Here is a 26,776-nt window from a genome sequence, read left to right as displayed (position 1 = left end):
CTACCAAGGCAGAGCAAATCCCACAACCCAAAATGCAGGTGTAGCTCCAGCCAGGAGTTATTTTTTCCTAAAATTAGAAAATTTCCTTTGTCTCCCTGCATTTTCTCAAGGGTGTAGCACACGTGAGAACAGGAGTGGGAGCAAGTGTGAGAGCAGGAGGGAGAAAGGGAGGGAGGGAGGGAAATCCTTCTAAGGATTAAACCCTGATCTCTCTGTTTCTGTTCCTGTGACTAATCTGCATATGGCTGTAATTAAATATATTTTGAGACCTGTGAAACCATTGATGCCTTCTGGGTGACACCTGCAGTCTGAGATGTTTCACAGAGACAGTTTTTGCTCATTCCCTAGCAATGCTGGTACCACAACTTTCAAATCAATTTTTGATGCAAGAATGGCTCTGTTTAATTGGAGAAATAGGAGAAATTTATTGGTTGGATCTGTCTAAATGTGAAAAAAACAAGGAGCAAATAGGTTTGCTGGACCTTCCTTCAAGCTAGGTGTTATATGTAGTGTTTTTTGCTGAATAAAGTTGAGAGGTGTGTGAACAGAATATGAGCAGGTAACACCAAGGCAGCCACGATCCACCTGAACATCACAAAAATTGTAGTAAAAATTCACTGCTGGGAGCATAATTTTTTTTTTTTCACACTTAGATTCTCCCTGATCCTGCACTGGCTGTGCACATTTGACAAAATATGATCAAAAAGCATAAAACCAACTTTTAGTGAGCTGTTTTCTGACAGACAACAACAAACTTCCTACACAAAGTTTTTCCTGTGTTTTAAAGTGCCATTTATTGATTTCATTAAATCAATAAATGACACTTAAATCATCAACCATTTATTGGTTTCATGAGGGGTGTGTGAATATATATATCTGCATAAATATATATGTATATAAATATATATGTATAAATATATACATATATAGAGATATGTATAAATATATATGTAAAAATATATAAATATAAGTAGAGTATATAAATATTAAATGTCAACAGAAATATAAATATAGATATAGATATAGATATAAATATAAATATAAATATAAATATAAATATAAATATAAATATAAATATAAATATAAATATAAAATAAATATAGGTATATTTGTATAAATATATATGTGTATAAATATATATATGTATAAATATATATATGAAAAAATATATATGTGTATAAATCTATATGGATAAATATATACATATATAGACATATGTATAAATATACATGTAAAATATATAAATATAGATATAGATATAAATATAAATCGAAAATAAATATGGTACATAAATATTAAATGTAAATATAAATATAAAATCAATACACATATAAAATGAATATAGATATATAAATATGTATGTATGTATGTATGCATGTAGAAATATATATATGTGTTTTTGTGGAGCTGGATTGCATTCTGGAAAAATCACTGGCAAAATTCCTGTGGTGATTCAAGGGACAGGATCAGCCCTTTAATGTTTTAATAGTTTTCTGCCTCCTTATTGGCTAATGGGGAAGCTGCAGTAAGCAGAGTTTGTGAAGTTTAGACTGAGCTCTCTCTGCCTTTAATCAGAAACACCAAAGCAGAGTTGGAGTCCAGCAAAGCGAAACACTTCAGGAGACTTCCTCACTTATTGGAAAGAGCATTCATGGAACAGTGGCATTCATAAAAGAAGACACTTTTACTTCTTTTTTTTTTCTTTTTTTAATTAATATAATTGAACTTTAGAGTGAAATAGCAGCAAATTGGGGACAACTTTATCCCAAAGGGCATGGTGACACTTCTTGCTCTCTATTCCAGCATGGGACTCTGGTCCAGGATAGCTCCAACCTCTGCCAGCTCCCTCATGGTGTTGTTCCTTGTGAAACAGGTAAGCTAATTCAATATTTAATAATGGACACTGGCAAAGGGAGTTCCTAGCACGTAGCATTTTAAGTGCCACAAACAAAAAAGCATCTTTGTAGCAAAGATCCTTCTGACATAACAATTTATTTGTATTGCTGATTAGCCATGAGAAATAATGGCTGCAAAGCTGTAGAGTTTTATATCAGAACTCTCTCTGACCAGGGCATTTATTACCATTTTATTCTATTAATCCTCATTCATGCAGTGAATAAATTATGTTTACAACCATTTGCACAATCATTTTTCATACCATTATTGATCAGCATTGAATTATATTTGTTTTTCCGTTTTCCTACCAGATAAAAATACTGTTATGAATCAGGTTTATTTTCTAATGGTTTTTCTCTGTTTCCTAAACCCTGCCTTGATTTGTTTTTGGCACTGACTTGTGAGCATTGAATCTCCAATTTGTGAAATTGGGCTGGTTTTGTTCTGCATCTCACCCTCATGCAGAAAGCAAATTAATCTGTATGAGATTTCTGCCTTTATTTCTTGTATAGATCCGCTAAACATTTTTATTTTTATTTTTATTTTTATTTTTTATTTTCATATTTATTTTTATTTCTCCCCTAAATCTTTACAAAATTCTAAAGACTTCTTACTTACCTTATAAATAGGAAGGGTTTAGCTACTTAATGAGAAAATATCTCAGTGAAATTCACTTCAAGGAAATTTTCATGTAAATTTTTAGTAATTCTTATTTATTTATTAATATCAATCTTGATTTGAATATTTTTAAAAACAATGACTGATATTTGGTAAATTTCAATTTAACTGAATAAAATTCACAGATATATTTAGGGTTCATTTCTATAAAGTGTATGAGCGTCAAGACAATAAACTGAAAGCAAAAAGATATTTCTATCCACTTAATCTCCATTTTCTTGGGTTTCTAAGAAAGTGGGTTTGCAGCTGTTTGTGCAGTCAAGCCCATATCTGTGTTTCTAAAATTTTTATAAAGAAAAAATTACCAGGAGACAAATATATATATTTTTAAAGAAAATACTCCTAATATTTTATATAATTAAAATCTAGAACTTCTCTGCACAGAGCTTCTGTTTATAGGACTGAAACAACTCAGATTTGTGAGACACCTCAGCCAAAGCATTAGTTCCATCAATGCTGACAGAAAATATCCCAAATTCTTTTGTGAAATCAAAACTTTGCTAGACTAATCACAGTGAATTAATTTGTCATAGTGGTTCTTGCAATTTGTTTAAAGAAATATGTGCTGTATTTCATTATATTTTTATTTCATAAGAAAGAAACATTTAAAAGAATAATAGCCATAAATCTGTGAAAATATATAAATACACTATATCTGTATTTTCATAAATATGGAAATACACTATATCAAATACCTAAATACACTATATCTGTATTTTCGAGCAAAAACCTCTATAGATAGGAAAAATATCCATCAGACTTAACCTGGATCAGGGCTGAAAGAATGAATAAATATTTTTCAGCTTTTATTTTTAGTTTATGCCTGAATTGAAGGGGCTTTTTTCTGTCCATAAGAGCATAGCCTGAATAAACAGAAACATTTCATTTCACTGCCAGCTTAGTATGAAACATTAAAAGGGTGAAATTCTGACTGCACTATGGTCAGTTATGAAAAACTTAAACCAGTCTGCAACCAGATATAATCCATTTCCTAAATGAAAACTCCAGGCAGCATTTTCTTCTGCATCCAACAAATGTCCATAGAGTGGGGTCTTCTTGGTGCAATCTCAATAAATGGCCAGAGATTTCCAGGGAATTTTGATTAAATTTCCTCACGGGTGAACTTCAGAGCAAGCAGGGGCCAGGCTGTCAGGCTGGGGCAGTTCCTTTTTTGCCAAAAACACTTCAGACCACCTGAAATGATGTCCAGTGTAGGGCAAAACACCATGGGCTTTCTGAGCTTCTGTCTTGGACATGGGTGTTTAATTTTCCCTGTTTAAAAGCAGGGGCCAAATGGCAACTGAAATGCACCAGAGATCAAAGGCTGCTGGTTTCCACTGGTTGAGATCATGGGAAATGTCCCTGGAAGTTTGTATTTCTGCACTGTACCTAGCCCAAAACCTGGATCATCACAGAACTTCCCTGGGATTTGTAACCACAACCTTTGCTGTGGTATTTGAGGTATTTGTTGGGTGTGGCATTCACATTTTCTGAAAAATCTCTTCAGCCAGGATTTTCCTCCTGGGAAGCTGAGAAGCCTCAGAGAAAAAGGAAAATAATTCTTATCTCATTTGCTGCTCCTGTGTTTTGCTGCTTTGGAATGTGTTTGGAGATTGTTTACCCACAGGTGATTGTTCCATTGGATTCTGCTGGGAGTTGTTTTCACTCATTGGCCAATCGGGGCCAAGCTGTGTCAGGACTCTGGAAAGAGTCACAAGTTTTTCATTATTATCTTTTTAGCATTCAGTAATTATTCTTTCTGTATTCTTTAGTATAGTTTAGTACAGTATTCTTTAATATAATATAGTATCACAAAATAATAAATTATCCTCTGAGAACATGGAGTCAGATTCATCACTCCTCCCTGCCACAAGGGCACTCCACAAATACAATAGTGGGGTCTGTCAGAACGCAGGCAAAGGCTGTGTGACCAAAACAAATTCATCTCACAAATATTTACATCAATAGTGACCAGGTCACTATTATATACACATATTTGGTCACTGTATGACCAAAACAAATTTATCTCACAAGTATTTACATCAGTAGTGACCAGGTCACTATTATATACACATATTTGGTCACTGTATGACCAAAACAAATTTATCTCACAAGTATTTATATGAAGAGTGACCAGTATTGGCTATGTGACCCCCAAAACGAATTTATCTCACAAATATTTACATCAATCGTATTTAGGCATTGGCTGTGTGACCAAAACTAATTTATCTCATAAATATTTACACCAATAGTGACCAGGTCATTATTATATATATAAATATATATTTGGTCACTACATGACCAAAACAAATTTATCTCACAAGTATTTATATGAGGAGTGACCAGTATTGGCTATGTGACCAAAACAAATTTACCTCACAGAAATTTACACCAATAGTGACCAGGTATTGGCTATGTGACCAAAACTGATTTATCTCACAAATATTTACATCAATAGTGACCAGGTCACTATTATATACATATATTTGGTCACTGTATGACCAAAACAAATTTATCTCACAAGTATTTATATGAAGAGTGACCAGTATTGGCTATGTGACCAAAACAAATTTACCTCACAGAAATTTACACCAATTGTGACCAGGTATTGGCTATGTGACCAAGACAAATTTATCTCACAAGTATTTATATGAAGAGTGACCAGGTATTGGCTATGTGACCAAAACAAATTCATCTCACAAGTATTTACATCAGTAGTGACCAGGTCACTATTATATACACATATTTGGTCACTGTATGACCAAAACAAATTTATCTCACAAGTATTTATATGAAGAGTGACCAGGCATTGGCTATGTGACCACCAAAACGAATTTATCTCACAAATATTTACATCAATCGTGATTAGGTATTGGCTGTGTGACCAAAACAAATTTATCTTACAAGTATTCATATCAATAGTGACGAGGTATTGGCTGTGTGACCAAAACTAATTTATCTCACAAATATTTACACCAATAGTGACCAGATATTGGCTGTGACCAGATATTGGATATTAAAACCTGCAGATTTCAAGAAATGGACAATTCCACCAGGAAATGATGTGGAACTGTCATTTAGACCTAACCTACTCCTCACTCTTGTTGGGTGAACTTCCCCATGGTTGTGCATCACTGGGTTCCTCACTTCCAGAACTTCCCCATGGCTGTGCATCACTGTTCCTCACTTCCAGAACATTCCCATGGCTGTGCATCACTGTTCCTCACTTCCAGAACATTCCCATGGCTGTGCAAAACTGTTCCTCAGCTCAGGAACATTCCCATGGCTGTGTGTCACTGTTCCTCACTTCCAGAACATTCCCATGGCTGTGCATCACTGTTCCTCAGCTCAGGAACATTCCCCTGGCTGTGCATCACTGGGTTCCTCACTTCCAGAACATTCCCATGGCTGTGTGTCACTGAGTTCCTCACTTCCAGAATTTCCCCATGGCTGTGTATCTCTGTTCCTCACTTCCAGAACATTCCCCATGGCTGTGCATCACTGTTCCTCAGCTCAGGAACATTCCCATGGCTGTGCATCACTGGGTTCCTCAGCTCAGGAACATTCCCATGGCTGTGCATCACTGTTCCTCACTTCCAGGAACATTCCCATGGCTGTATGTCACTGTTCCTCAGCTCAGGAACATTCCCATGGCTGTGCATCACTGGGTTCCTCACTTCCAGAACTTCCCCATGGCTGTGCAAAACTGTTCCTCACTTCCAGAACATTCCCATGGCTGTGCATCACTGGGTTCCTCAGCTCAGGAACATTCCCATGGCTGTGTGTCACTGTTCCTCACTTCCAGGAACATTCCTCCTCTCCAGGAATGGAACCCAATGAGCTGCCAGGTAGCCACGGCGAGGTTTCCTCTGCATTCCCTTGGCTGTTTAACACATCTGTTTATCAGAAACTGGAGTGTTCTTCCTCCAGCCCAGCAGTCCTGTCCCAAATGTGTCATCCCCAAGGCTCTGCCTCTCCAGATGGGGTTCACTGACCCACCAGTGTCTGAGGAATCTCCCCTGGCTCCCAGGATTTGGGGGCCTGCAGGAGGGAAATGTCAAGATGCTTTTTTATTTTTAATTTATTTTGGAAACATGCATTCCTTTCTCATGGCTGCTGTAAATATTCTCTCCTTATCTTGCAAGGCCATCCACGGAAGAATGATTTTAGTTTTTCTGCGCCCTCAAGCTTCAAGTGGGTGTCTGGAAATGAGATGAGAGACTAAAAGCAGAGTACTGAGCAGACAACATTTACACAGTAAAAACATGCATGAAATAGTGATCCTGCCCAAGAGCTAGACACCAGAACCCTGTTCTTGTTTTGAAAGTAAATAAAGATGATTTTCTTCATTAATATAAAAACTAACCATAGGTTTAAGGAACAAAGGTGAAGTGCACAGCCATATATTGTTCTGGTTATGTATCTCAGACAACATCAGGACAACCAGGCATGTGTTAAAGGCAGTTTCAAAGAAAGGGTGCAGTCCAGACAAAATGAAATTGAATTTTTCCTGGAGAACTGAAAGGCATCTTTTAGGAAAAAGATTCTTTAGAATACTTATATTTTGTTTGCTCTCCAAAATTTCCTCATTAGAATCGGCAACATTTTCAACCAATAATGAATTTTTCATTTCTGGTGACTTGTAGTAGCAGTAATCTTTGACTGCTCTGGCCTCTGAAAGCCCTGGTGAGGAGGCCAGGGGGTTTTATTGCACAGAGGATGTGTCCTTTTCTATGGATGAATAATGATCAGATCCCCATGCTAACACTGAGCTGTGAACAGCATCTCCCATTATCCTTCCTGAACTGCTTTGCTCCCAAAAAGGCATTTCTTCACCCAAATCACCAAGCGTTTTTGCATTTAATTCTTCTGGTTTTAGCCATTGCTTTCCTAAACAGCAATTATCAGCTCTTAGAGACCTCTGCAGTCAGATGAGGAGGTGTCTGTCATTTTATTGTGTGAGAATTCTAGGGGGCAAACACTCTTCTCACCTATGGACACAAGGGGAAAGCAAAACAGTGCCCTGTTGAGCAAAAAGGGCAACATGGTGCAAATGGCAACTAAAACTAAATTTTACAGAAGTGTTTCTTTTTAAAAAAAAGTGGAAAAGAAGAATAGAAAGATGTCTATGGCACAGTTGCAGCTGCTGGTAAAAGAAGTGGTCTGTGAAATGCTGGGCAGAACAGAATGCACCAGAGGAAAGGTGTTAGTAGCTAAATAGCATTGTTTATTCATTACTGCTTTATTCAACTTTTTTTTTTTTTGCTCTATTGTTCAACCAGGTGTGCTTGATTGTCTTTAAATATATTCTAAAACCAAAAAGCCCTTTAGTCTTTTTTACCTACCATTTTTTCCTCCACTCCCCTCATTTCTTTTTCACCTCTCCTCTTTCTCTCCTCATTCCTTTAGACGTTTTTAACTATAATTTTTTCCTCCTCTCCTCATTTCTCCTTTCTCTCATTTCAGACCAGAATTTCTTGTAATGGAAAGCAATCTGTCATTTAAGGACTAAAAGGTTCTAACTGATTTTTCTCCTGTACAGTATTTTCATTCCCAGGCCAAAGGTTCTCTGCTGGAAAAAACCACGACTGGATGGAACAAATACAAACAGGAATGCTTGAAAATGCTGCAGGAATCATCTGTAGATAGTGGTAAGGAATTAAACAATGAAGATGTTTATTAAGATTGATGAATATGCAAATATTGTCTTGCTGTATGTCTGTTCCTAAGTTCTAAGTGTAGAACAATTCACCTGACACAAATCTTAGCCTGAAGTCCTTGTTTATTTTCCTTTCTCTGTGGTCACACTATCATAAAATCACAGAATCACAGAGCACCCTGAGCTGGAAGGAGCCCCAGGGATCACCCAGTGCAGCTCCTGTCCCTGCCCAGACCCCCAAAAACCCCACCCTGGCATTCCTGGCATTCCTGGGGAGCCTGGGCAGTACCCAGCACCCTCTGGGATAAGAACAAATTCCTGGATTTCCCTATGTCCAACCCAACCCTCCCCAGCCATTCCATGGGTTCTGTCCCTGTCACAGGGCAGAGTTTGGAGCTGTCCCTAAGGAGGAATCTGCACACCCTCCTTATTTTAAGCAATAAACTTATCTCATACACAACATTTATCTGCAATACCTCATTATTCTGGAGCAGTTCAGAGTGGTTTCCATGACTGACCCTTGTCTGCACAACTTTTTGTAAAACTTTTATTTGCTTCTCTCCCCAGGAGTACATTGCAATGGGACATTTGATCAATTTGTTTGCTGGCCCTACTCACCCCCAGGAAATGTCTCTGTTCCTTGTCCTTCATATTTGCCATGGCTGGAAAATGGTAATGTGAAAGTGGTACTAAAATATATTTTTATATTATCTAATATATATATATTAGATAATAATATATTCAATATAAATAATAATAGACTTTTTTATGCTAATAAGCATGAAGTTCCTATCTAATCTCCCAAACTGCTTCTGCCAACCATTTAGGACAAACCCAGCTCTTCATAATAAACAAAAGCATCTTGCCTCCATGGAATGGGGACTCTTTTTCTTTTTTCTCATCTGAATTCCTACAAAAGGAAGATTTCTGATCACATTTCTTGGATGGTTTAAGGTTTTTTCCAGTGTCTAGCATTCATGCAGAGCTCCTGCTCCATCACAACAAACTGTGCTCCCAAAGCAATTTTCTGAGTTCTGAGCTAAGCAAAACAAGATATTCTGGTTTGCTATCACCCTTAAACAATTTCAACTCGAAAATGATTGAAAAAGCTCAGGTCTGATCAGAAATAAACAGGTAGGAACTGTTGAGGACAACATCAAACAAACACCAGCCAGGGTCCCCACACCATTCCTCTGATGCTGTGGGCAAATTCCTAATTAGTTTAATTGGGAAAATTCAATTAAAACCAAGAAAAGTTCATCAGTTCAGCCCCCCTGCTGAAGGTGCACAGAAATGAAATATCAGCAACATCAGATATTACAGAGAAAGATCATTCCCTGATCAAATCCTTGTGCAGTTTTGACTGCACAAACCTGCTCAATGAATTACCCATTCATGAGCTTAATGAGGAAAAATGAATAAAGGGAGAAGTCTGTAGGCTTCTCTTTTGGATGTGCTGTGTGGATTTTCTTGTAAAAAACAGGTACATTCTGGGAATTTAATTCTGCTTGACTACATTCCTACTTTGTCCTATGTTACTATAAAAAAATATATATTGACAAAGACAAAAGAAAAGTGGGTTTAATTCTTTTTTTTGAGTATGGGTGGTGTAGAGTCAATTGTGGAGGTAGAAATCTTTCAAACATGTATGAAAAATGAAATCTCTATTTTGACCTTTCAAACTAAAACTCTGTTTACTTTCAGGAAGTGTAGGACATGTATACAGAGTCTGCTTGGATGAAGGGATTTGGCAAACAAAGGAAAATTCCACAGACATTTGGCGGGATAGTTCAGAATGTTCTGAGAAAAATCATTTCCAAAAAAATGTAAGTATGTTTTATATTACAGCTGAAAACTTTAATCTTCTTAGTCCTTTCTTGAGTAACTGACAAAACATTTCCATTTAATACCTGCAAAGCATCTTCAGATTTCATTTAAACTACCAGATGGAAAGCTGTTATTTTATTTATAAGAAGCAGAAAAGCAAATATTAAAGAAGGGGATTCCTGCTTTAGATGCCACATTTTCTGTTCAGACTCCGGAGTTCACATGTGCTGATTTTCTCCTAACAAAACAGAAAACCACTGCAAATTGTCAAGGAAGTACCATCCCAGCATCTCCCCAAATGACACTGGTCTGTGAAAGCCAGACAGCTCAGCTTCCCTCCCGAGCCTTTCAGCGTTTAATGAGCTGTTAATTGGTTATTTCAAAGTTAACTGGGCAGAGGCTGCAGGATTCCCCCTCAGCCAATGCCCTCCTTCCTGTGCTTCTCATATTGCACCAGGCCAGGGCTGGGCTTTATCAGCCAAACTGCTTTTACCACAGAATTCAGAATTAGGTCTCTTAGGTAAGCACTATCACCACTGATTTTTAATTTTTAATACTGACTGAGTGCTGTTTCTTACCTTATCAAGTAACACTGCTTTACTGATTTGTTATGAAACATTATTAGTTTAGTAGCTCTGTGTATTACTACATTTTTACTAAGCTCTTTATATGGTAAATACATGAATTTCCAAACTTTCAGTTTATTTGTGCAAATGTAATAAACATTAATTAATTCTGAGTGTTTTCCAAGGTTTCTTGACTATTCTGGACAGCTTATTTGATATTATTTCATCTTGTGTGACAGCAGACAATTTCTTTGAAAGCTTTAACCAGCTTTCCTACCAACACTAAATGTGGGCTTGTGTTATTTTATTTAATTGAATAATTTTTAAATTCAATTTGTTTTGTTTTATTTAATTGAATAATATGGGCAATTTGTTTGTTTTATTTAACTGAAACCCCCCAAGCTGTTGGAAATCACCCAGAACCAGCATCTTCACACATCAGAGGAATCAGCTTGGGTTCGTGTGCTTTGGTGTGGCAGAATTGAAACAGCCAAGATGATTACTTGAGATTTTCACAAGGTTTTTACCTGCTGGAACGTTTCCATGGAGCAGAGTGACCAGCAGCTGGGAATCTCCTGCACCCACACTGCTTTCCCTGGGCCCTTTCACCCCCTTCAAGAGTGATTTGGTTTTATTCCTCTAATAATTGGAATTATTAGAGAAAACTGCTGGCAGGAAGAGAGTGCTAAAGTCCTGCTGCTGAGTAGTAGGACAAGAAAAATAGCAAAATCAGCGAGGAAATGACACAGGTTCCAAGAAAAGCTCTGTGGGCCAAATGTGGATTATGAAAGCCACATATCCTGTATCTCATGGGAGATGCTCTCCTTGGGCTGGAAGTTTGAAGAGCTGAGAGGCAGACATAAGCAGCTAAAATGGAAAAAAAAAAGGAAAAATAAATGTTAAATTAGGCAAATTGAATGGAAATTTCTGCAGGGCCAAGAGCTGGACTTCAACAATCTTTGTGGGTACCTTCCACCTCAGGATGTTTATGATAATCCATGAGAGTGTGGGTAGTTCCCTTCCTTCTCTGAGGTCTCATCTGTCATTCAAAGACATTCAGGAGAGCTCTGATTGAATAATTATTAATTTTTCCTTTGAACTCAGGACAGAAGTCAGCCTGTTTCAACAGCTCCAGGCAGGGCTGGCTGCCAGCATTGTGCAGGCCCAGCTGGGCAGTGGCTGTGTCCAGACCTCACACAGGCTCAGTTATCTCTGATTTGGGCTACAAATGGTGTTTGGGCACGAGAAATCTGGGAATAGTCTGGGAGAGCCTTAGGATTTGAAAAGAAACTCAGGGTGCAAGCATCTTTGTCCCACACTGATTTCAAAAGGCAGTGCAGAGGGTGTTATTGTCCTGTTTTCTGAAAAATCCCCTCCCCAGGACTTTTCTCCTGAGAAGCTGAGAAACCTCAGAAAAGAAATGGAAACAAGAATTATCTGATTGCTTAGAATGTGGTTTAGAGGTTGCTCACCAGCAGGTGCATCTTTGATTGGTTCCATGTGAATTGTTTTTAATTAATGACCAATCCCAGTCCAGCTGTGTCGGACTCTCTGAGTCTGTCATGAGATTTTATTATTCATTCTTGTCCAGCCTTCTGATGTCTCCTTTCTCTTTCTTTAGTATAGTTTTAGTATAGCAATATAATATAATATAATATAATATAATTAATATAATTAATATAATATAATATAATATAATATCAGCCTTCTGAGAACTTGGAGTCAATTCTCATCTCTCACCTCATCCCAAAAACCCTCACATCACAAAAACAATTAGTAACCACAACAATTAGTAACCTGAGCAGGGATCAGAATCCTGCCCTGGCTCCTTGAATGAATATTGTCTTTGTCAATCTATATTTTTATAGTTATATAGGACAAAGTAGGAATGTGATCCAGCAGCAATAAATTCCCAGACTGTAGCTGTTTTTTACACGAAAACCCACCCAGCACATCCAAAAGAGAAGCCTGCATCTCCCTTTGTTCAAAAATGTGACCCCAAAGTTCCTGAGCTGGGTTCCTGCCCTGTCCCCCTGCCTACATCACACATTTCTCTTCTTTGTTCCCAGGAGGAAGAACACAAACTGCTCACCACCCTACAGCTGTTATACACAATAGGATATTACTTTTCTCTCATCTCACTGGTATTAGCTCTGCTTATACTTTCTTTACTCAGGTGAGTAAAAAATTCACATGCATTTTAAATGTACAGAGCCCTGTACTCATATTCTTCTTATGAAATTGAAGTTATCATTTAGTTATGAATGAAATTATCATTTAGTTTCCAGTGTTCCAGTACCTGAAGGGGCTACAAAAAAAAACCAAACAACTGGGGATGAGCTTTGGAAAAGGGCATGGAGTGATAGGACAAGAGGGAATGGCTTTAAGCTGAAGATGGTAGATTTAAATTAGGTGTTAGGCAGAAATTCTTTCCTGTGAGGTCACCCAGACAAACTGCCCCATTCCTGGAAGATTTTAAGGCCTTGGAGTATCCTGGTGTCCTTGCCCATGGCAGGAGGGATGGAATGAGATGGGCTTTTAGATTCCTTCCAACCCAAACCATTCTGCTGGTCCCATGGAAATAATTTGTATTTTTCCAAGGAGCAATACAAATGCAATTTCTAAGCAGAATGCATGGATGGCAACAATGTGAATAAAACAGTTGTTTTGCTGGGGTTTTGTTGGTTTTTAAAAATTTTCTTTCTGCAAATTACACATATTCTGGAGGATTCATACATTATTTTTTTCTCCCCCAGAAAACTTCACTGCACAAGAAACTACATCCATATGAATTTATTTGCATCCTTTATCTTGCGTGCTGCAGCAGTTCTTATTAAAGACTCTGTGTATTACAATATTTACTCCAAAAGACCAAATGATGAAAGTGGATGGATTTTATACCTCAGTCCAGAGGTAATGTGTTAATTCATAGCTGATAATAAATGTGTGCTTCTAGTGGTCACAACAGTTCCAGTTTTGGAATTTTCCCTACACCATCAAGTGTTGAGGTGTTTGTAAGCTGAAGTTTTGATGATAAAAGTTGGGGTAATCAACATGAAATCCTTACAGAGATTTATTTTAAATTAATAGGAAGTACAAATTAATTAATGGTAATATTTAGAAACAGCCACTTAAGCAAAGCATCTCACACCTTGTAGCCTTTAGGAAGAGGTCTCTGTTTATTTGGAACAAATTATATATATATCTATGTCTATAAATTATATAGATATATCTATATAATATATAGACATAGATATATATTATATATATAATATGTATTATATCTATTATAATACACATTATTATAATATATAATATATATTATAATAGTATTATATGTATTATGTATATTATTATATCTATATATTATATACATTATGTATTATATAACTATATAATAGATATAATATATAATATGAATAATGATATATAATATGAATAATTATATATTATATTTCTAATAATTATATATTAGCTATATAAATGATATAGTTTTTATATATTAAATAAATTGAATATAGACTTATAAATGTTATAATAGTCATTATAATAATAAATAATACTATTATTGTTATGTATAACAATAATTATAATTATTATAATTATAATAATATTTATAATATACTATATAATTATAATTCATTATATATTTATAATTATTATATTATGATAATAAAGATGATAAATATTTATTATTTCTGTATGTTTTTGTAGGAATAGAGCTTACGCACGTCAACAAGGAAAATTATCTGCAAGATAATTGTAGATAACTTTTATTTTAACAGCTCACGGGTAAAAACTCTCACATGCAGATCTTGACATCTACATTTACTCCTGGTTTCTCCTTCCTACAGATTGTAATCATCTGCAGGACTGCCCAGTTTTTCATGCATTACTTTGTTGGGGCAAATTACTTCTGGCTGCTGGTGGAAGGAATTTATCTGCACACGCTGTTGATAACTGTGGTGCTCTCTGAGAGAAGGCTGCTGCAGACTTACATTGTGATAGGATGGGGTGAGTCCAGAACTGCCCCAGCTCTGCTTTCCTTTTGCTTTGCTGAGTCAGTGGAGGATATTTTGTGAAGGAAATGAAAAAAATCTACTTCTACAAGCTTGGCTGGAATTGATTCTTCTTTTCTTTTCAGTTGTTCCAATCCTGTTTGTGGGCCCATGGGGAATAAGCAGATCCAAACTGGAGAACACTGGGTAAGTTATTCAAGAAAATGTTCTTTGGAATCCTGACTTTCTGTTTGCTTGGCTGTGCTTGACACAAAAACTGACCAGCAAATTATCAGATTATCCAGCACCTATGGGTATTTGTTACACTTTCAAGGTTCCCTTTAGCACTTTTACATTAAAAAAAAACTTTAAAAAAATAATAATAATAAAACTTCTGGGAATTTTCAGATATTTCTTATGCATTTAGCAAGGAGTAGAATGAACTTTCACTGTTCCTGAAGTGTTCATCCATTTCGTCCTATTATATATATAATATATAATAGGAGGAAATGGATATTTATATAATATATATATATATGAGGCAATATATATAAATGAGGAAATTGGATATTTTACCTCAGTCCATAGGCAATGTTTTAATTCATAGCTGATAATAAATGTGTGCTTCTAGTGGTCACAACAGTTCCAGTTTTGGGAGTTTGCCCTACAGCATCAGCTGTTGAGGTGTTTGTAAGCTGAGCTTTGGATGCTGGGATTTTGTTGATGAAAGTTGGGGTAATCAAGATGAAATCCTGATTGTAAGAAATTTCTTTTAAACGAATGGGAAGAGCAAATTAATTAATTGTAATGTTTAGAAACAGCCACTTAAGCAAAACAGCTCACACCTTGTAGCCTTACTGACCTGTCAGCAAGGAGAGGAGGCCAGTGCTTTCCTTGGAAAAGGAAATCTACACTACAAAGGAAACCCACCATCTACACTTTGAGCTTATTTCATATTCACTGCCACTTTTTAAAGAAAAAAAGTCATTTTTCATGGAGGCTCATGACCAAACCTGGTAGTGATATCTAGTGAGGGCATCAGGGACAGAAACATGGGCCAGCAAGCACCAGTTCCTGCTCTGGGTGATGCTGTTGGTGACAGCCCATAAACTTTGTGGTGAAAAAAGCCAATCACTTGTTTTTTGGAATTTTAGAAGTTTAATAGTAATAAAATGGTTATAAAAAGAGTAATATAATTAGAGTAATAAAAATATGGACAATTTGGGTTTAGGACAATATGAGACAATAGAAACAAAGAGATAGGGACAGTCTGGGTTCCTCTTTCTGGGCAAAATAAGCCTGAAAAAGGACACACATTAACAGAGGATTAACCCTTAAAACCAGCAGCCTGTTGCATATTCATACACCTCATCCATGATGCATGAATTCCATTTAAACACAGGATTCTGTCTGGTCAGTGTCAGCTTCTTCCTCTGGATCCTCACAGCTCTTCAGGTTATAACCTAAAACTATATTTAACACACTACTTAAGAAAATTATTACAGCATCACTTTCTAACATAACACATATAATACTCATTTTAATATTTGCAAAAAGCCAATGATAAAATACACATTCTTCACATTTGTGCTTTATGTATGGAATCTTTTGCTCTCCTCTTATTTTTTGTGGTTTCTGGAGAATTTTATTTGCAACGCCAACATGGATAATAAGCAACATCCAGGCCATAATTATGGTCTTACAGAGCCAGATAAATTCTAAATGACAAGCCAAGATCCTACAGAACCTCAGGCTAATTAGCAAGAAGAAATAGGACAAATCAGAGGGGTAAAGCAGGAGAAAAAGAGACAGCTGCAAGGAAACTGTGTGCACATTTTTTAGCAGATGAAGAAGCACAGTCACAGTTCCCAGTTCATTCATTTCCAGTCTCCAGTTTCAGATTGATAATTTGAGTAGGATTTGGTGAGGGTTTGGTGTCATGTTTTGTGGAGTCAAAGACTGAGTTTGCCAGATGGTTCTGAAGTTTATGGTCCAGGGAAACCTTTATCAACATTGATGCTGCAAGATCTTCAGAGCTGCTGGTGAAACTCTTCCTAGTTTTATTCCATTTCTTTTCAGGGGCCACCTGAAAATGTTGAACTTCACCAAGTTCCTTTTGAAATAGACAATTATGTGAGCATTCTAACTCTTTTTTTTTTTTTTTTATTTCCTATGAAAATAATTATACTTTAAATTATTCTCCAGGTGCTGGGGAACAAATGAACACATGGGGATCTGGTGGATCATCCGAGGACCAATGTTGTTTTCCATTGCAGTAAGAATTATATAACCTGTATTATTTTTCCCTCCTTGGTCTTTGTAATTAGTGCCATTTTTGTCCTTCAAAATTTTGGAACAAATAAGGCACAGTTTCCTACCATAGAAATATCAAAATAATATTTCATGTTTCAATAATTCATATTTCATATTTCAATAATTTCACAATATTTCAATTTCCACATAAAGTGACAGAAGGGATAAACTTTTGTTCCAAAAATGAGGAGGCAGGGTTCTGTGTTAAGAACATGGAATGTGATTTTGCAGAGGAAGATCATGTATTGAATTATATGCCAGGCTGAATAAGGCAACACCAAGTTACTCAATTTTGCATATTTAGTATGTTACAATAACCTGATTGTATTCCAAGATCATCCCAGCTGCATTCCAGTTATTTGTTGGCAGGTTTTGCAAGTGTTTAATATCAATTATACATTTTAGTTGTTAACTGATGAGTGTACTAGCATTTGCTCTAAATAAACCAAATGTGTTTTTCTTCAAGGTTAACTTTGTCATCTTCTTAAAAATTCTCAGAATGCTGATTTCCAAACTGAAAGCTCAGCAAATGACCTTCCATGACTACAAATACAGGTAAGTAACAAATGACCCAGAAGTCCTGATAGTTTTTTTCCTTGAGTTAGGCCTGATGAGCTCTTATTGAATTTATTGCACTTGAGAGAGCTTAGCTACTGTGAATGGTATAAAATTAGTAGGGTGGTTTTTGAGGTAGTGTTGGAAACAGAAAAGCTTTAATAAAGGGCAAAATAACAAAGATTTTTTAGAGAAAAACTGAGCTAGAGGTAGGAGATTTTTGTTTTTGTTAAAACATTCTACAAACACTCTATTTCTATTGTTCTCTTCTTTTCCTAGTGAATTATTTAGGTGGGACTTTTTGGCCTCTGTTCAGTTGGGTAGCTCTTGGTCTGAGGTGAAGTTTTAAAGGTGTTATGAGGTGTCTTTTTACTAAATTGAGGAGAGAAACTTTTGGGCTTTTTGTTTTTTTAAGTAGACAAAGAATAATTTGGTCACTTTGCTAACAGAGGGTCCATTCCTCCAAAGTCCTGGCCCCTTTTTAAACATTTTGTCACATCAAAAACTTAACAGATATTCAGAGTATGGGAAACAGCTATATTCTGAATAGATATTCTGAATATTCTGAATAGATATTCTGAATATTCTGAATAGGCTCCACAGACATTTCCATATCTGGGAGCAAAGGCAGCTCAGCACCTGTGCTGAGTTTTGGGGGCATTTTCACAAAAGCTTTTCTTTTTTCTTTCTTTCTTTCTGAGATCTCTGCCCTCAGGTATCTCCTCTCACACCTGTGGCTCTGCTGCTATGACAGATCTTTCCCTTTGTCACCAAAATTTGGGAAGAAAACTAAAAACCCTCTAGCACTATGTTTGTAGCCTGATAGAGAATTGGAATTACTTTATTTCTGGCCAGGATGTGCCGTGGAAAACATTTCATTTACACAAGCCTTTTAACTAGACTTTCCACAGATTTATGCACACATTATTCTCAAAATCACAAAACTGCTGCTACCATTCCAAAGTCAGAATATTGAGGGCATGTTTTTGGAATAATTTCTTTGTCTTTGAGCTTTTGATTTCTGTCAGCAAGGATGTTAAAAAATAAACAGTAATCAAACATTTTCTTTTTAAAAAGATTGGCAAGATCTACGCTAGTGCTGATTCCATTGTTGGGGATCCATGAATTTGTGTTTACCTTCATCACTGATGAACAGGTGGAAGGACTTTCAAGACATATAAGACTTTTCATTCAGCTGACAATGAGCTCATTTCATGTAAGTTCTGAAAATTTTGGTTTTTGTGTTGTGCAAATATTGTTTTTAGGGTTCATAGATCCATGTGCATTTGCTGCTCACCACAGTTACAGTGAAATCTGATATAATATTAAATCCCAACCTACAATATCTCTAAATACACTGTTGCAGTAACAAGATAAAACATTCATAAATAAGTATGATAGTCCCAAACACCAAAAAAAGGAGTTTGACATTTAAGAAAAAAAAGGTGTCCTCTGATAACAGGCAACAGCTCATCACAGACCCCTAAAATAGGATTAAAATGGTTCATTTAAAACACTCCCAGCCAAAATCATAGCCATGAGAATGTCACCCAAGGCTTGGGCTCCATTTTCCTCAAGGTTTGTTCACCTTTCCTGCGAAGTGAACACTGCCAGATGCACTCTCACAGAAGTGCTGTACACCTGCATCCATTTCCAGTCAGTTTTAGGAGAAAATTTGTCAGAGCCCTCAGATGATGGAACAGAAAAATGGAGCAGCATCTGCAGGTGGAGAAGAGGTTTCTCACCCACCCAGTCAGGAGTGTTTTACAGTGTTCAGGCACTTGGCTCCTCTTCAGTCCCCCTGTGGCAGGTTTTGCAAGTGTTTAATATCAATTATACATTTATTTAGTTGTTAATTAATTAATATCAATGCTAAAATAAATATTAATTAATTAAATATGTTAATTTAATATCAATTATACATTTATTTAGGTGTTCACAGGGGTCCCAGGATGAGGGAAGAGATGAGGATCTTGTCTCCATGTTTCAGAAGGCTGATTTATTATTTTATGATATAGATTATATTAAAAGTAAATGATATATTAAAACTATACTAAAAGAATAGAAGAAAAGATTTCGTCAGAAGGCTTGAAAGGAATGGAATGATGATAAAATCTTGTGACTGACCAGAAAGTCTGAGCCAGCTGGGCTGTGATTGGCCATTAATTAAAAACAACCACATGAGACCAATGCCAGATGCACCTGTTGCATTCCACAGCAGCAGAAAATCATTGCTTACATTTCATTTCTGAGGACTCTCAGCTTCTCAGGAGAAAAGATGCTGGCAAAAGGATTTTTCATAAAATATGTCCATGACACCCCTGCCTTTATCTTCATTTTGCTACCACATAATGTTGGGGTTTTTTCCAAACTATTGTGTTATACTGTGACTGCTGCTATTTGCAAATGTGGTAAAATAAAAAAAAAAAAATGCAGCTTGGTTTCTCATATTATCTACATGCTTGTTTGGGTTTATGAATGATTCTACTGAGATCTCATTTGGGCTCTTTTTACAAATTATTTCTATATTAAATGATTAGTGTTAGTTCCAAGTCCAGCTATACTGAGTGTTATGGCCATTTGGAATTGCTGTTTTTCCTTTGAAACTGATTCAGATAAACACCTTAAAAAATCCTACAGCTACAACTTGTTTTCAACCAAAATCCCAAAATTATAATTTCCATGGTTTGGCTTGAGCAGCAAAAGCTGAGGCGAGGGAGGGAGGGCAGCTGTGGATCTCAGCTGCAGCACTGGGGTGAGGGAGCCACATTCCAACCAAACCGAGTTCCAAGGAGCCCAGAGGCCAGGGTGAGCTGCTCTGGAGCTCAGGGTGATTCTCAGGTGGTCACTTGTTGTTCTTCTATTATTTCTAGAGTCCCATATTGTTGTTATTAGATTTCCAAAGTCCATACCTCTCTGAGGTATTCTCATGGCTGCAGATCTTCGCTGCACAGACTCCTTCTTCTGCACGCTGTTCTCTCTCAGGTCAGGGCTCCTCCAAGGCTCTCCCCGACTGGCTTACCCACCCCTTTTATCCCAGTCATCTTCATCGGTTACAGCTGCAGCCCATCGAGGGCAACCGGGACCTCTGGGGCAAAACCTCTATACAGATATTCTAATACAATTCCTCTACTATATTTCCCCCTTTGCTTTTACTTAAGTTAACAGTTATACAGATGTTAAATTACAATACATACATTTCTCATGACTCACAGGTCATGCACAACACCCACATAGCTCCTTACTCAAAGGCCATACTCTTTCACAGCTCCTTGACCCAAAGGCTATGTTGTCACAGCTCTTGGCCGCCACAGCTCTCGGCTGTCTTATCTTCTGCTAGCAACCACCGCAGCTCTTGGCTGTTCCGTCGCAGCTCTTGGCCGCCACAGCTCTCGGCTGTCTTAGGTTCTGCTAACTATCACGTCGGGGTCACCACTTGTTGTTCTTCTATTATTTCTAGAGTCCCATATTGTTGTTATTAGATTTCCAAAGTCCATACCTCTCTGATGTATTCTCATGGCTGCAGATCTTCGCTGCACAGACTCCTTCTTCTGCACACTGTTCTCTCTCAAATCAGGGCTCCTCCAAGGCTCTCCCTGACTGGCTTACCCACCCCTTTTATCCCAGTCATCTTCATCGGTTACAGCTGCAGCCCATTTAAGGACATCACAGCTGCAGCCCATCGAGGGCAACCAGGACTTCTGGGGCAAAACCTCTATACAGATATTCTAATACAATTCCTCTACTATAGTCACTCATGCCCAGCCTGTGCTCCCTGGAACTGTCTGCTCCCGTTTGCCAAGCACGGGGCACTGGCACAGACATCTCTGCCTGCCTGTCTGCAGTGCTGCAGCCCTGCTGAATGTTGAATTTTTGAGAGACTGCTAATGAACCTGCTAAAGCTGTCCTGCACCCACATCTCCCTGCCCTGCCAGGACAGCAATTTCCAGATCTTCATTTGCTGCAAAGCCCAGGAACTTCTCTGGCTCCAGTGGCTGCTCCCCAGCATTCACAGCTCTTCTGCAGCCTGAGGCCACCTGAGCCTTCTTTTGCTGCCCTTTCCCCACAATTTATCACAATCCTGGGTTTTTCCCTTTGCATAAATGCACCTGTGCTCTGGTGCATGTGTGCATCAGTGTTTTGGCGCTGTTATTGAGGCTATAATTTAAAATTTACACCGCAGCTTGAGGGGAAAAATGTCCCAGTGACAGCAGAAAATTCCTGGAGAGCCACAACCCCGAGGAGCCTGCTGACATGGTGTTCACAAAATCCCAGGATTATTTGGGTTGGAAGGGACCTTAATGTTGGAGTATAAGTTCCTTGGTTAGAAATATCCTTACTTGGAGAGGTTGCAGTGCCTAGATGTTATTTTAAAAGTGCAGAATCATTTTAAGTGAAGATTTTATTTACTGGCTTGTCCAAAGAAATCTGATATATAAACCAGCTTACTCATCCTTGCTAAAGAACACAAACTTCATTCCTTTTAGAGAAACATGCATGAGCTTGGCAGCATGTCATGCTTTAGAAGCAAAGCTCCATTAAAAAATACCCAGAGATCTCAGCCAATGTTTATTGCAGATTCTCTTTTTTAGCTGCAGCATTATTTATGAAGGGATTAGCCAAAAAGCACATAAACTGTACCCAATTACATTTGTTTAGTCTGTAAATCTTCTCAGTAGTTTAAAAAGGCAGTTAAACTGTTTTGTTAAAGAAAAACAATTATCCCCGGGATCTCAGCTGAAGGTTTAACTCAAACATTTTCAAGGAGCACGAAATTAAATTCTAAATAGGAGTTCTGTTGTAGGTAGGATGCTGATTTGCCTTAGGAAATGGGGAAATCTAAACATCTTGGCTCCCTTGTGCATGGAAATTGTTTCCCTCAGGAAAAACCACTGGTTTCTGGTGGAGAGAACCCAGTTATTTGATGAGTAATTTCTCACATTCCAACCGTCATTAGAAGAGCTTTGAGGAACTTTGAAGCTTAGGTGTGCATCTGTCCTGTCCTGTTGGTGTTTCTGCTAAGGAGCATTCATTTATTCTGAATTTCTGATTGTCCATTCTCACTCACACTGGGAGAATTCTGAAAACGTGTGTTTGACAAGTCACAACACACCGGGGAGCTTTCTAAGTGTGAAGATCGATTCACTGGCAGAAACATGAGTAAGCATTAAAGAAAACAGTATTTAATGAAGTGAGCGTCAAATATAAATAATCAGTGAAGTTTTCCACCTTCTGGGGGGGTTTTGCAGCGCTTGTCACTCCTGCTCTGGCCCTGCAGCAGCAGGGAAGGAGATTCCCAGAGGATTTCCAAACTGAAACCAGCCCAGGGAGCCTCGCAGGCAGCTGAGCCTCTGCCTTTCTCCCAGTGCCCATCACCAGGCTCAGGAGTGCAATTTAAATCCTCTTTCTGCTTCTGGTGAGGCCAAATTTACAGTTTGTACCCATAACAGAAATCCCCCAAACCACCCAGCAGAGTCAGGAACTTTCTACCCCCCAAAAAAGAGAACTGCTTCAAGGAGCAGGAGAAGCTCTGCATAAAAAGTGGCTTTTTAAGCTTGTAAATTTGTATTTAATATAATATATTTAAATATTCAAAATATTAGATGAGAAGACATTATATATTTATGTGATAGATATGTCACATAAATATCATCATCTATTAATATCGCCTATCAACTCTATAATCACCTATTATCATTAATATCACCTATTATTAACACCCATTTTTAACTCTATAATCACTTATTAATATCACCCATTAACTAATATTGATTATTAACACCTATTAATAACACCTGTTAATATCACCGATTATTAACTCTATAATCACCTATTATTAACTCTATAATCTATTATCATTAATATCAACTATTAAGTAATATCAGCTATAATTAACACCTATTAATATCACCTATTATTAACTCTAATTAACTATATCTTCCTACATTAACCCAGGTGAAGCATGAAAAATGACAAATAAAATACATGGAGAAAGCCATTTTGTTTGCTGTTTCTCCTGTCCCCAATTCCAGTGGTGTGGCAGATAAACTGCACATATGCTGAAGGAATTAATGACTCCAAATTATTCAGGACTGCTGGGAAATTAACAGCAGGCTCAGAAGGCTCTTGGTTAATTTTAGGTACGATGAAAAATGTTGAAGATTCTGTGTATGTGGATTTTTTTTTAAAACTTTTGTCTGAGCAAAGCAGAAATATTTCTGGAAAAATGAGTGTGGGAACCATCAAATGCTGTCAGCTGAGTTGCACCTTTGTAGCTGTGATATAAATATTGCCGTGGGACTCAGAGTATTTATTCTCTTAATCAGAACTTGTGTCTCAGATGCCTTTAGACAACCAAAAAAGGGCAGTTCCTGAAGCAGGGGGAATGAATCTGCATCTCTGTGGGGCTGAGATGCAGCCTGTAAGCTGCTTTGGTCTGAGACCAAACCCAGACAGAAAGAGGCAAATGGAAATTATAATTTTGGGATTTTGGTTGAAAACAAGTTGTGTCTGTAGGATTTTTTAAGGTGTTTATCTGAATCAGTTTCAAAGGAAAAACAGCAATTCCAAATGGCCATAACAGTCAGTGTAGCTGGACTTTGAACTAACACTAATCATTTAATATAGAAATAATTTGTAAAAAGAGCCCAAATGAGATCTCAGTAGAATCATTCACAAACCCAAACAAGCATGTAGATAATATGAGAAACCAAGCTGCATTTATTTTTTATTTTACCACATTTGCAAATAGCAGCAGTCACAGTATAACACAATAGTTTGGAAAAAACCCCAACATTATGTGGTAGCAAAATGAAGATAAAACTGGGGTCTATAATCTGTAAATATTATATATATATATATATATATATATATATATATATATATATATATATAAAATAAATATATATATGTAACAATATATAAAAATTTAATTATTTATATATTTTATTTATTGTTATATATAAATTATATATATAATTTATATATCACGATAAATATTTTTATATTTTTATACACATAAATATATACATATATAAATATATATTTATAAAATATATAATAGTTATATATACATATTTAAATATATAAAAATAAATCTATATATTTAAATCTATATTTATATATAAAAATATATAAGAAATTTATATTCTTCAGCATCTGCACAAAATGTGCCCTGCACTTGCCAAGGAACTGCCCAAAAACAAGTGACTGGGTACTTAATTAATTAATAATAAATAAATAAATGCAGGCAACCAGTTTCCTTCTTGAACATTAAGGAGCACTGTTTATATTTATGGTTTTAACACTAATGTCACCTTTAAATTAGAGCTTCAGGTACTTCCTGCACACTGACTTTTTCCTCTCACTCCTTTTCTCTTACAGGGTTTTTTGGTAGCAGTTCTCTATTGCTTTGCTAATGGAGAGGTAAGACTCAATGCTGTGAGAGAAGCTTTTAGCTCCTTTTAGTAAAATGCTTTTCGTTCATTTTAGTACATTTTAGTAAAAGGTATTAATGTAAAATGTATTAATGACACCAAGAAGGATGAACACACTGACCAGCTCTGCTTATTGAGAGCATTTGTGCATTCTTTTGAGCTGGTAAAATTGTTTTGAGTGAAGAGAACAGCAAGAACTACCACAGCTTTGGACTCAAATGCAAAATATTCTGTCTTGTTGTTTAAAACCATGCCCCTCCCTGTCCTATCACTATTTGCATGTGTAAAAATGTCTCTCAGCTTTTTTGTATGTCCTCTTTAGGCACTGGGAGGGACTCTAAGATCTCCCCAGAGCCTTCTCTTTTCCAGGCTGAACAACCCCAGCTCTCAGCCTGACTTGCTGCAAGCTACCCTGGAAAATGATGTTATCTCAGTTCATTTTAAATGTTTTCTACACTGAATCTGTCTGCTCTCCCTGACATTTGGCCCAGGTGCAGACTGCCACTACTCACACACATCAGATTTGCAGAGGAAAAACTTTCCTGAGTCAGGGTGAAGAGGTTGGGCTCTTCAGATTGATTTAGCAAACAAATCTGTTCCCACCCTACGAGCACCAGGTGCACCCAAACCCTGCAGGGGAAGATGAAACAGGAAAGCCTCACAAATATGATTGCCTGGCAAAAGATTTGGAGAATATGGAAACTACAAGTGAGATTGAAATGAAAGCAAGCTTTGAGATCCCTCAGTTACTGAACAACTGGAAAACAATGGTGTGGCCAGCTGAAGGTGATCCCCTTTTGATGGAACAACACCCTCTGCTTGCAGACAGCCCCAAGGGTCAGAGCAGACCCTACAGCTTGGCAGAAGGGGCCCAAAGAGGAGTTTCTAGGGTTTAAAACTACTCCAAAGAGGAGTTTTTAGGGTTTCCAAAGAGTAGTTTTTAGGCTTGGCAGAAGGGGCCCAAAGAGGAGTTTTTAGGGGTTTAAAACTACTGCAGAGAGTAGTTTTTAGGGTTTCCAAAGAGTAGTTTTTAGGCTTAGCAGAAGGGGCCCAAAGAGTAGTTTTTAGGGTTTTTTAGGGTAACACAGTATGGTAATGTAATGATTCTTTTAGGCTGTATGTAAATGCTACAGGGTTTGTATCTTGTACTAGATTGGTCAGTGAGAATTAGAATATTCAATACAGAAGAAGATTTATTGTATTGGAACAGGAACCTTGCTCTCTCATCCCCTTTACCACGCTCTTGCCTTCTCTCTCTTTACCTCTCTCTTCTCTTTCTGTGTCCAAGCTGTGCTGGCAGCTCCAGCAGGGCCCCTGCACTTGGCCCTTTGCAATAAACCACAAATTCCAAGCCCTGGCTTCAGGGATCTCTGGTCCCCATCCATCCTGACCATCCCACCCCCCCATTCACTCCTACAAATCCCCAAAGGGGCAGGAAGCTCAGCACTTCACAGCTCCTCTCATTTTCCACCTGGGATTTGTGTCAGTGAGCAGCAGGTGCTCACATACCATTACATGATTATTTTCTCCTCTCCTCAGGTGAAAGCAGAGCTGCAGAAGCAGTGGTCCCGTTTCCTGCTGGCAGATCCCTTTGGCTGCAAGCTCTGCTTTCTAGGGGAAAACATCAAATACCTCAGGAAATGTTCCCAGAAAAGGCAAAAGCAGCACCTCAGCAGCAGGCACCGCTGCTGCCTGGAGGCGAGCAGGCCCTGGGAGCTGCAGCTGCAGCAGAGGCAGAGCCCAGGGGCCAAGGCAGGCCCTCCCCAGATGAGCATGTCTGACAGCAGCGAGGGAGAGGTCACCACTGCAGAGACCACCGAGGAAGTCTTTGAGGAGAGTGAGATTTAG

General features: G+C 37.5%; 1 protein-coding gene across 1 annotated transcript; it reads left to right on the top strand.

Moving 5' to 3' along the window:
• Nucleotides 1-1,629: 1,629 nt before the first annotated feature.
• GLP2R (glucagon like peptide 2 receptor) lies at nt 1,630-26,776 on the top strand. The gene is made up of 13 exons (XM_071452786.1): nt 1,630-1,873; nt 8,132-8,225; nt 8,801-8,905; nt 9,938-10,059; nt 12,696-12,802; nt 13,383-13,539; nt 14,481-14,640; nt 14,771-14,831; nt 16,830-16,899; nt 17,404-17,492; nt 18,570-18,708; nt 24,876-24,917; nt 26,468-26,776. The coding sequence occupies exons 1-13, from the start codon at nt 1,775-1,777 to the stop codon at nt 26,774-26,776; spliced, it is 1,554 nt and encodes a 517-aa protein (XP_071308887.1). The 5' UTR covers nt 1,630-1,774.

Source organism: Agelaius tricolor, unplaced genomic scaffold (genome assembly GCF_023055355.1).
Source record: "Agelaius tricolor isolate 1412-34295 unplaced genomic scaffold, bAgeTri1.0.p SCAF_35, whole genome shotgun sequence".
Lineage (NCBI taxonomy): Eukaryota > Metazoa > Chordata > Aves > Passeriformes > Icteridae > Agelaius > Agelaius tricolor.
Note: the sequence above shows the minus strand (reverse complement) of the source record. Positions and strands in the feature narration are given on the sequence as shown.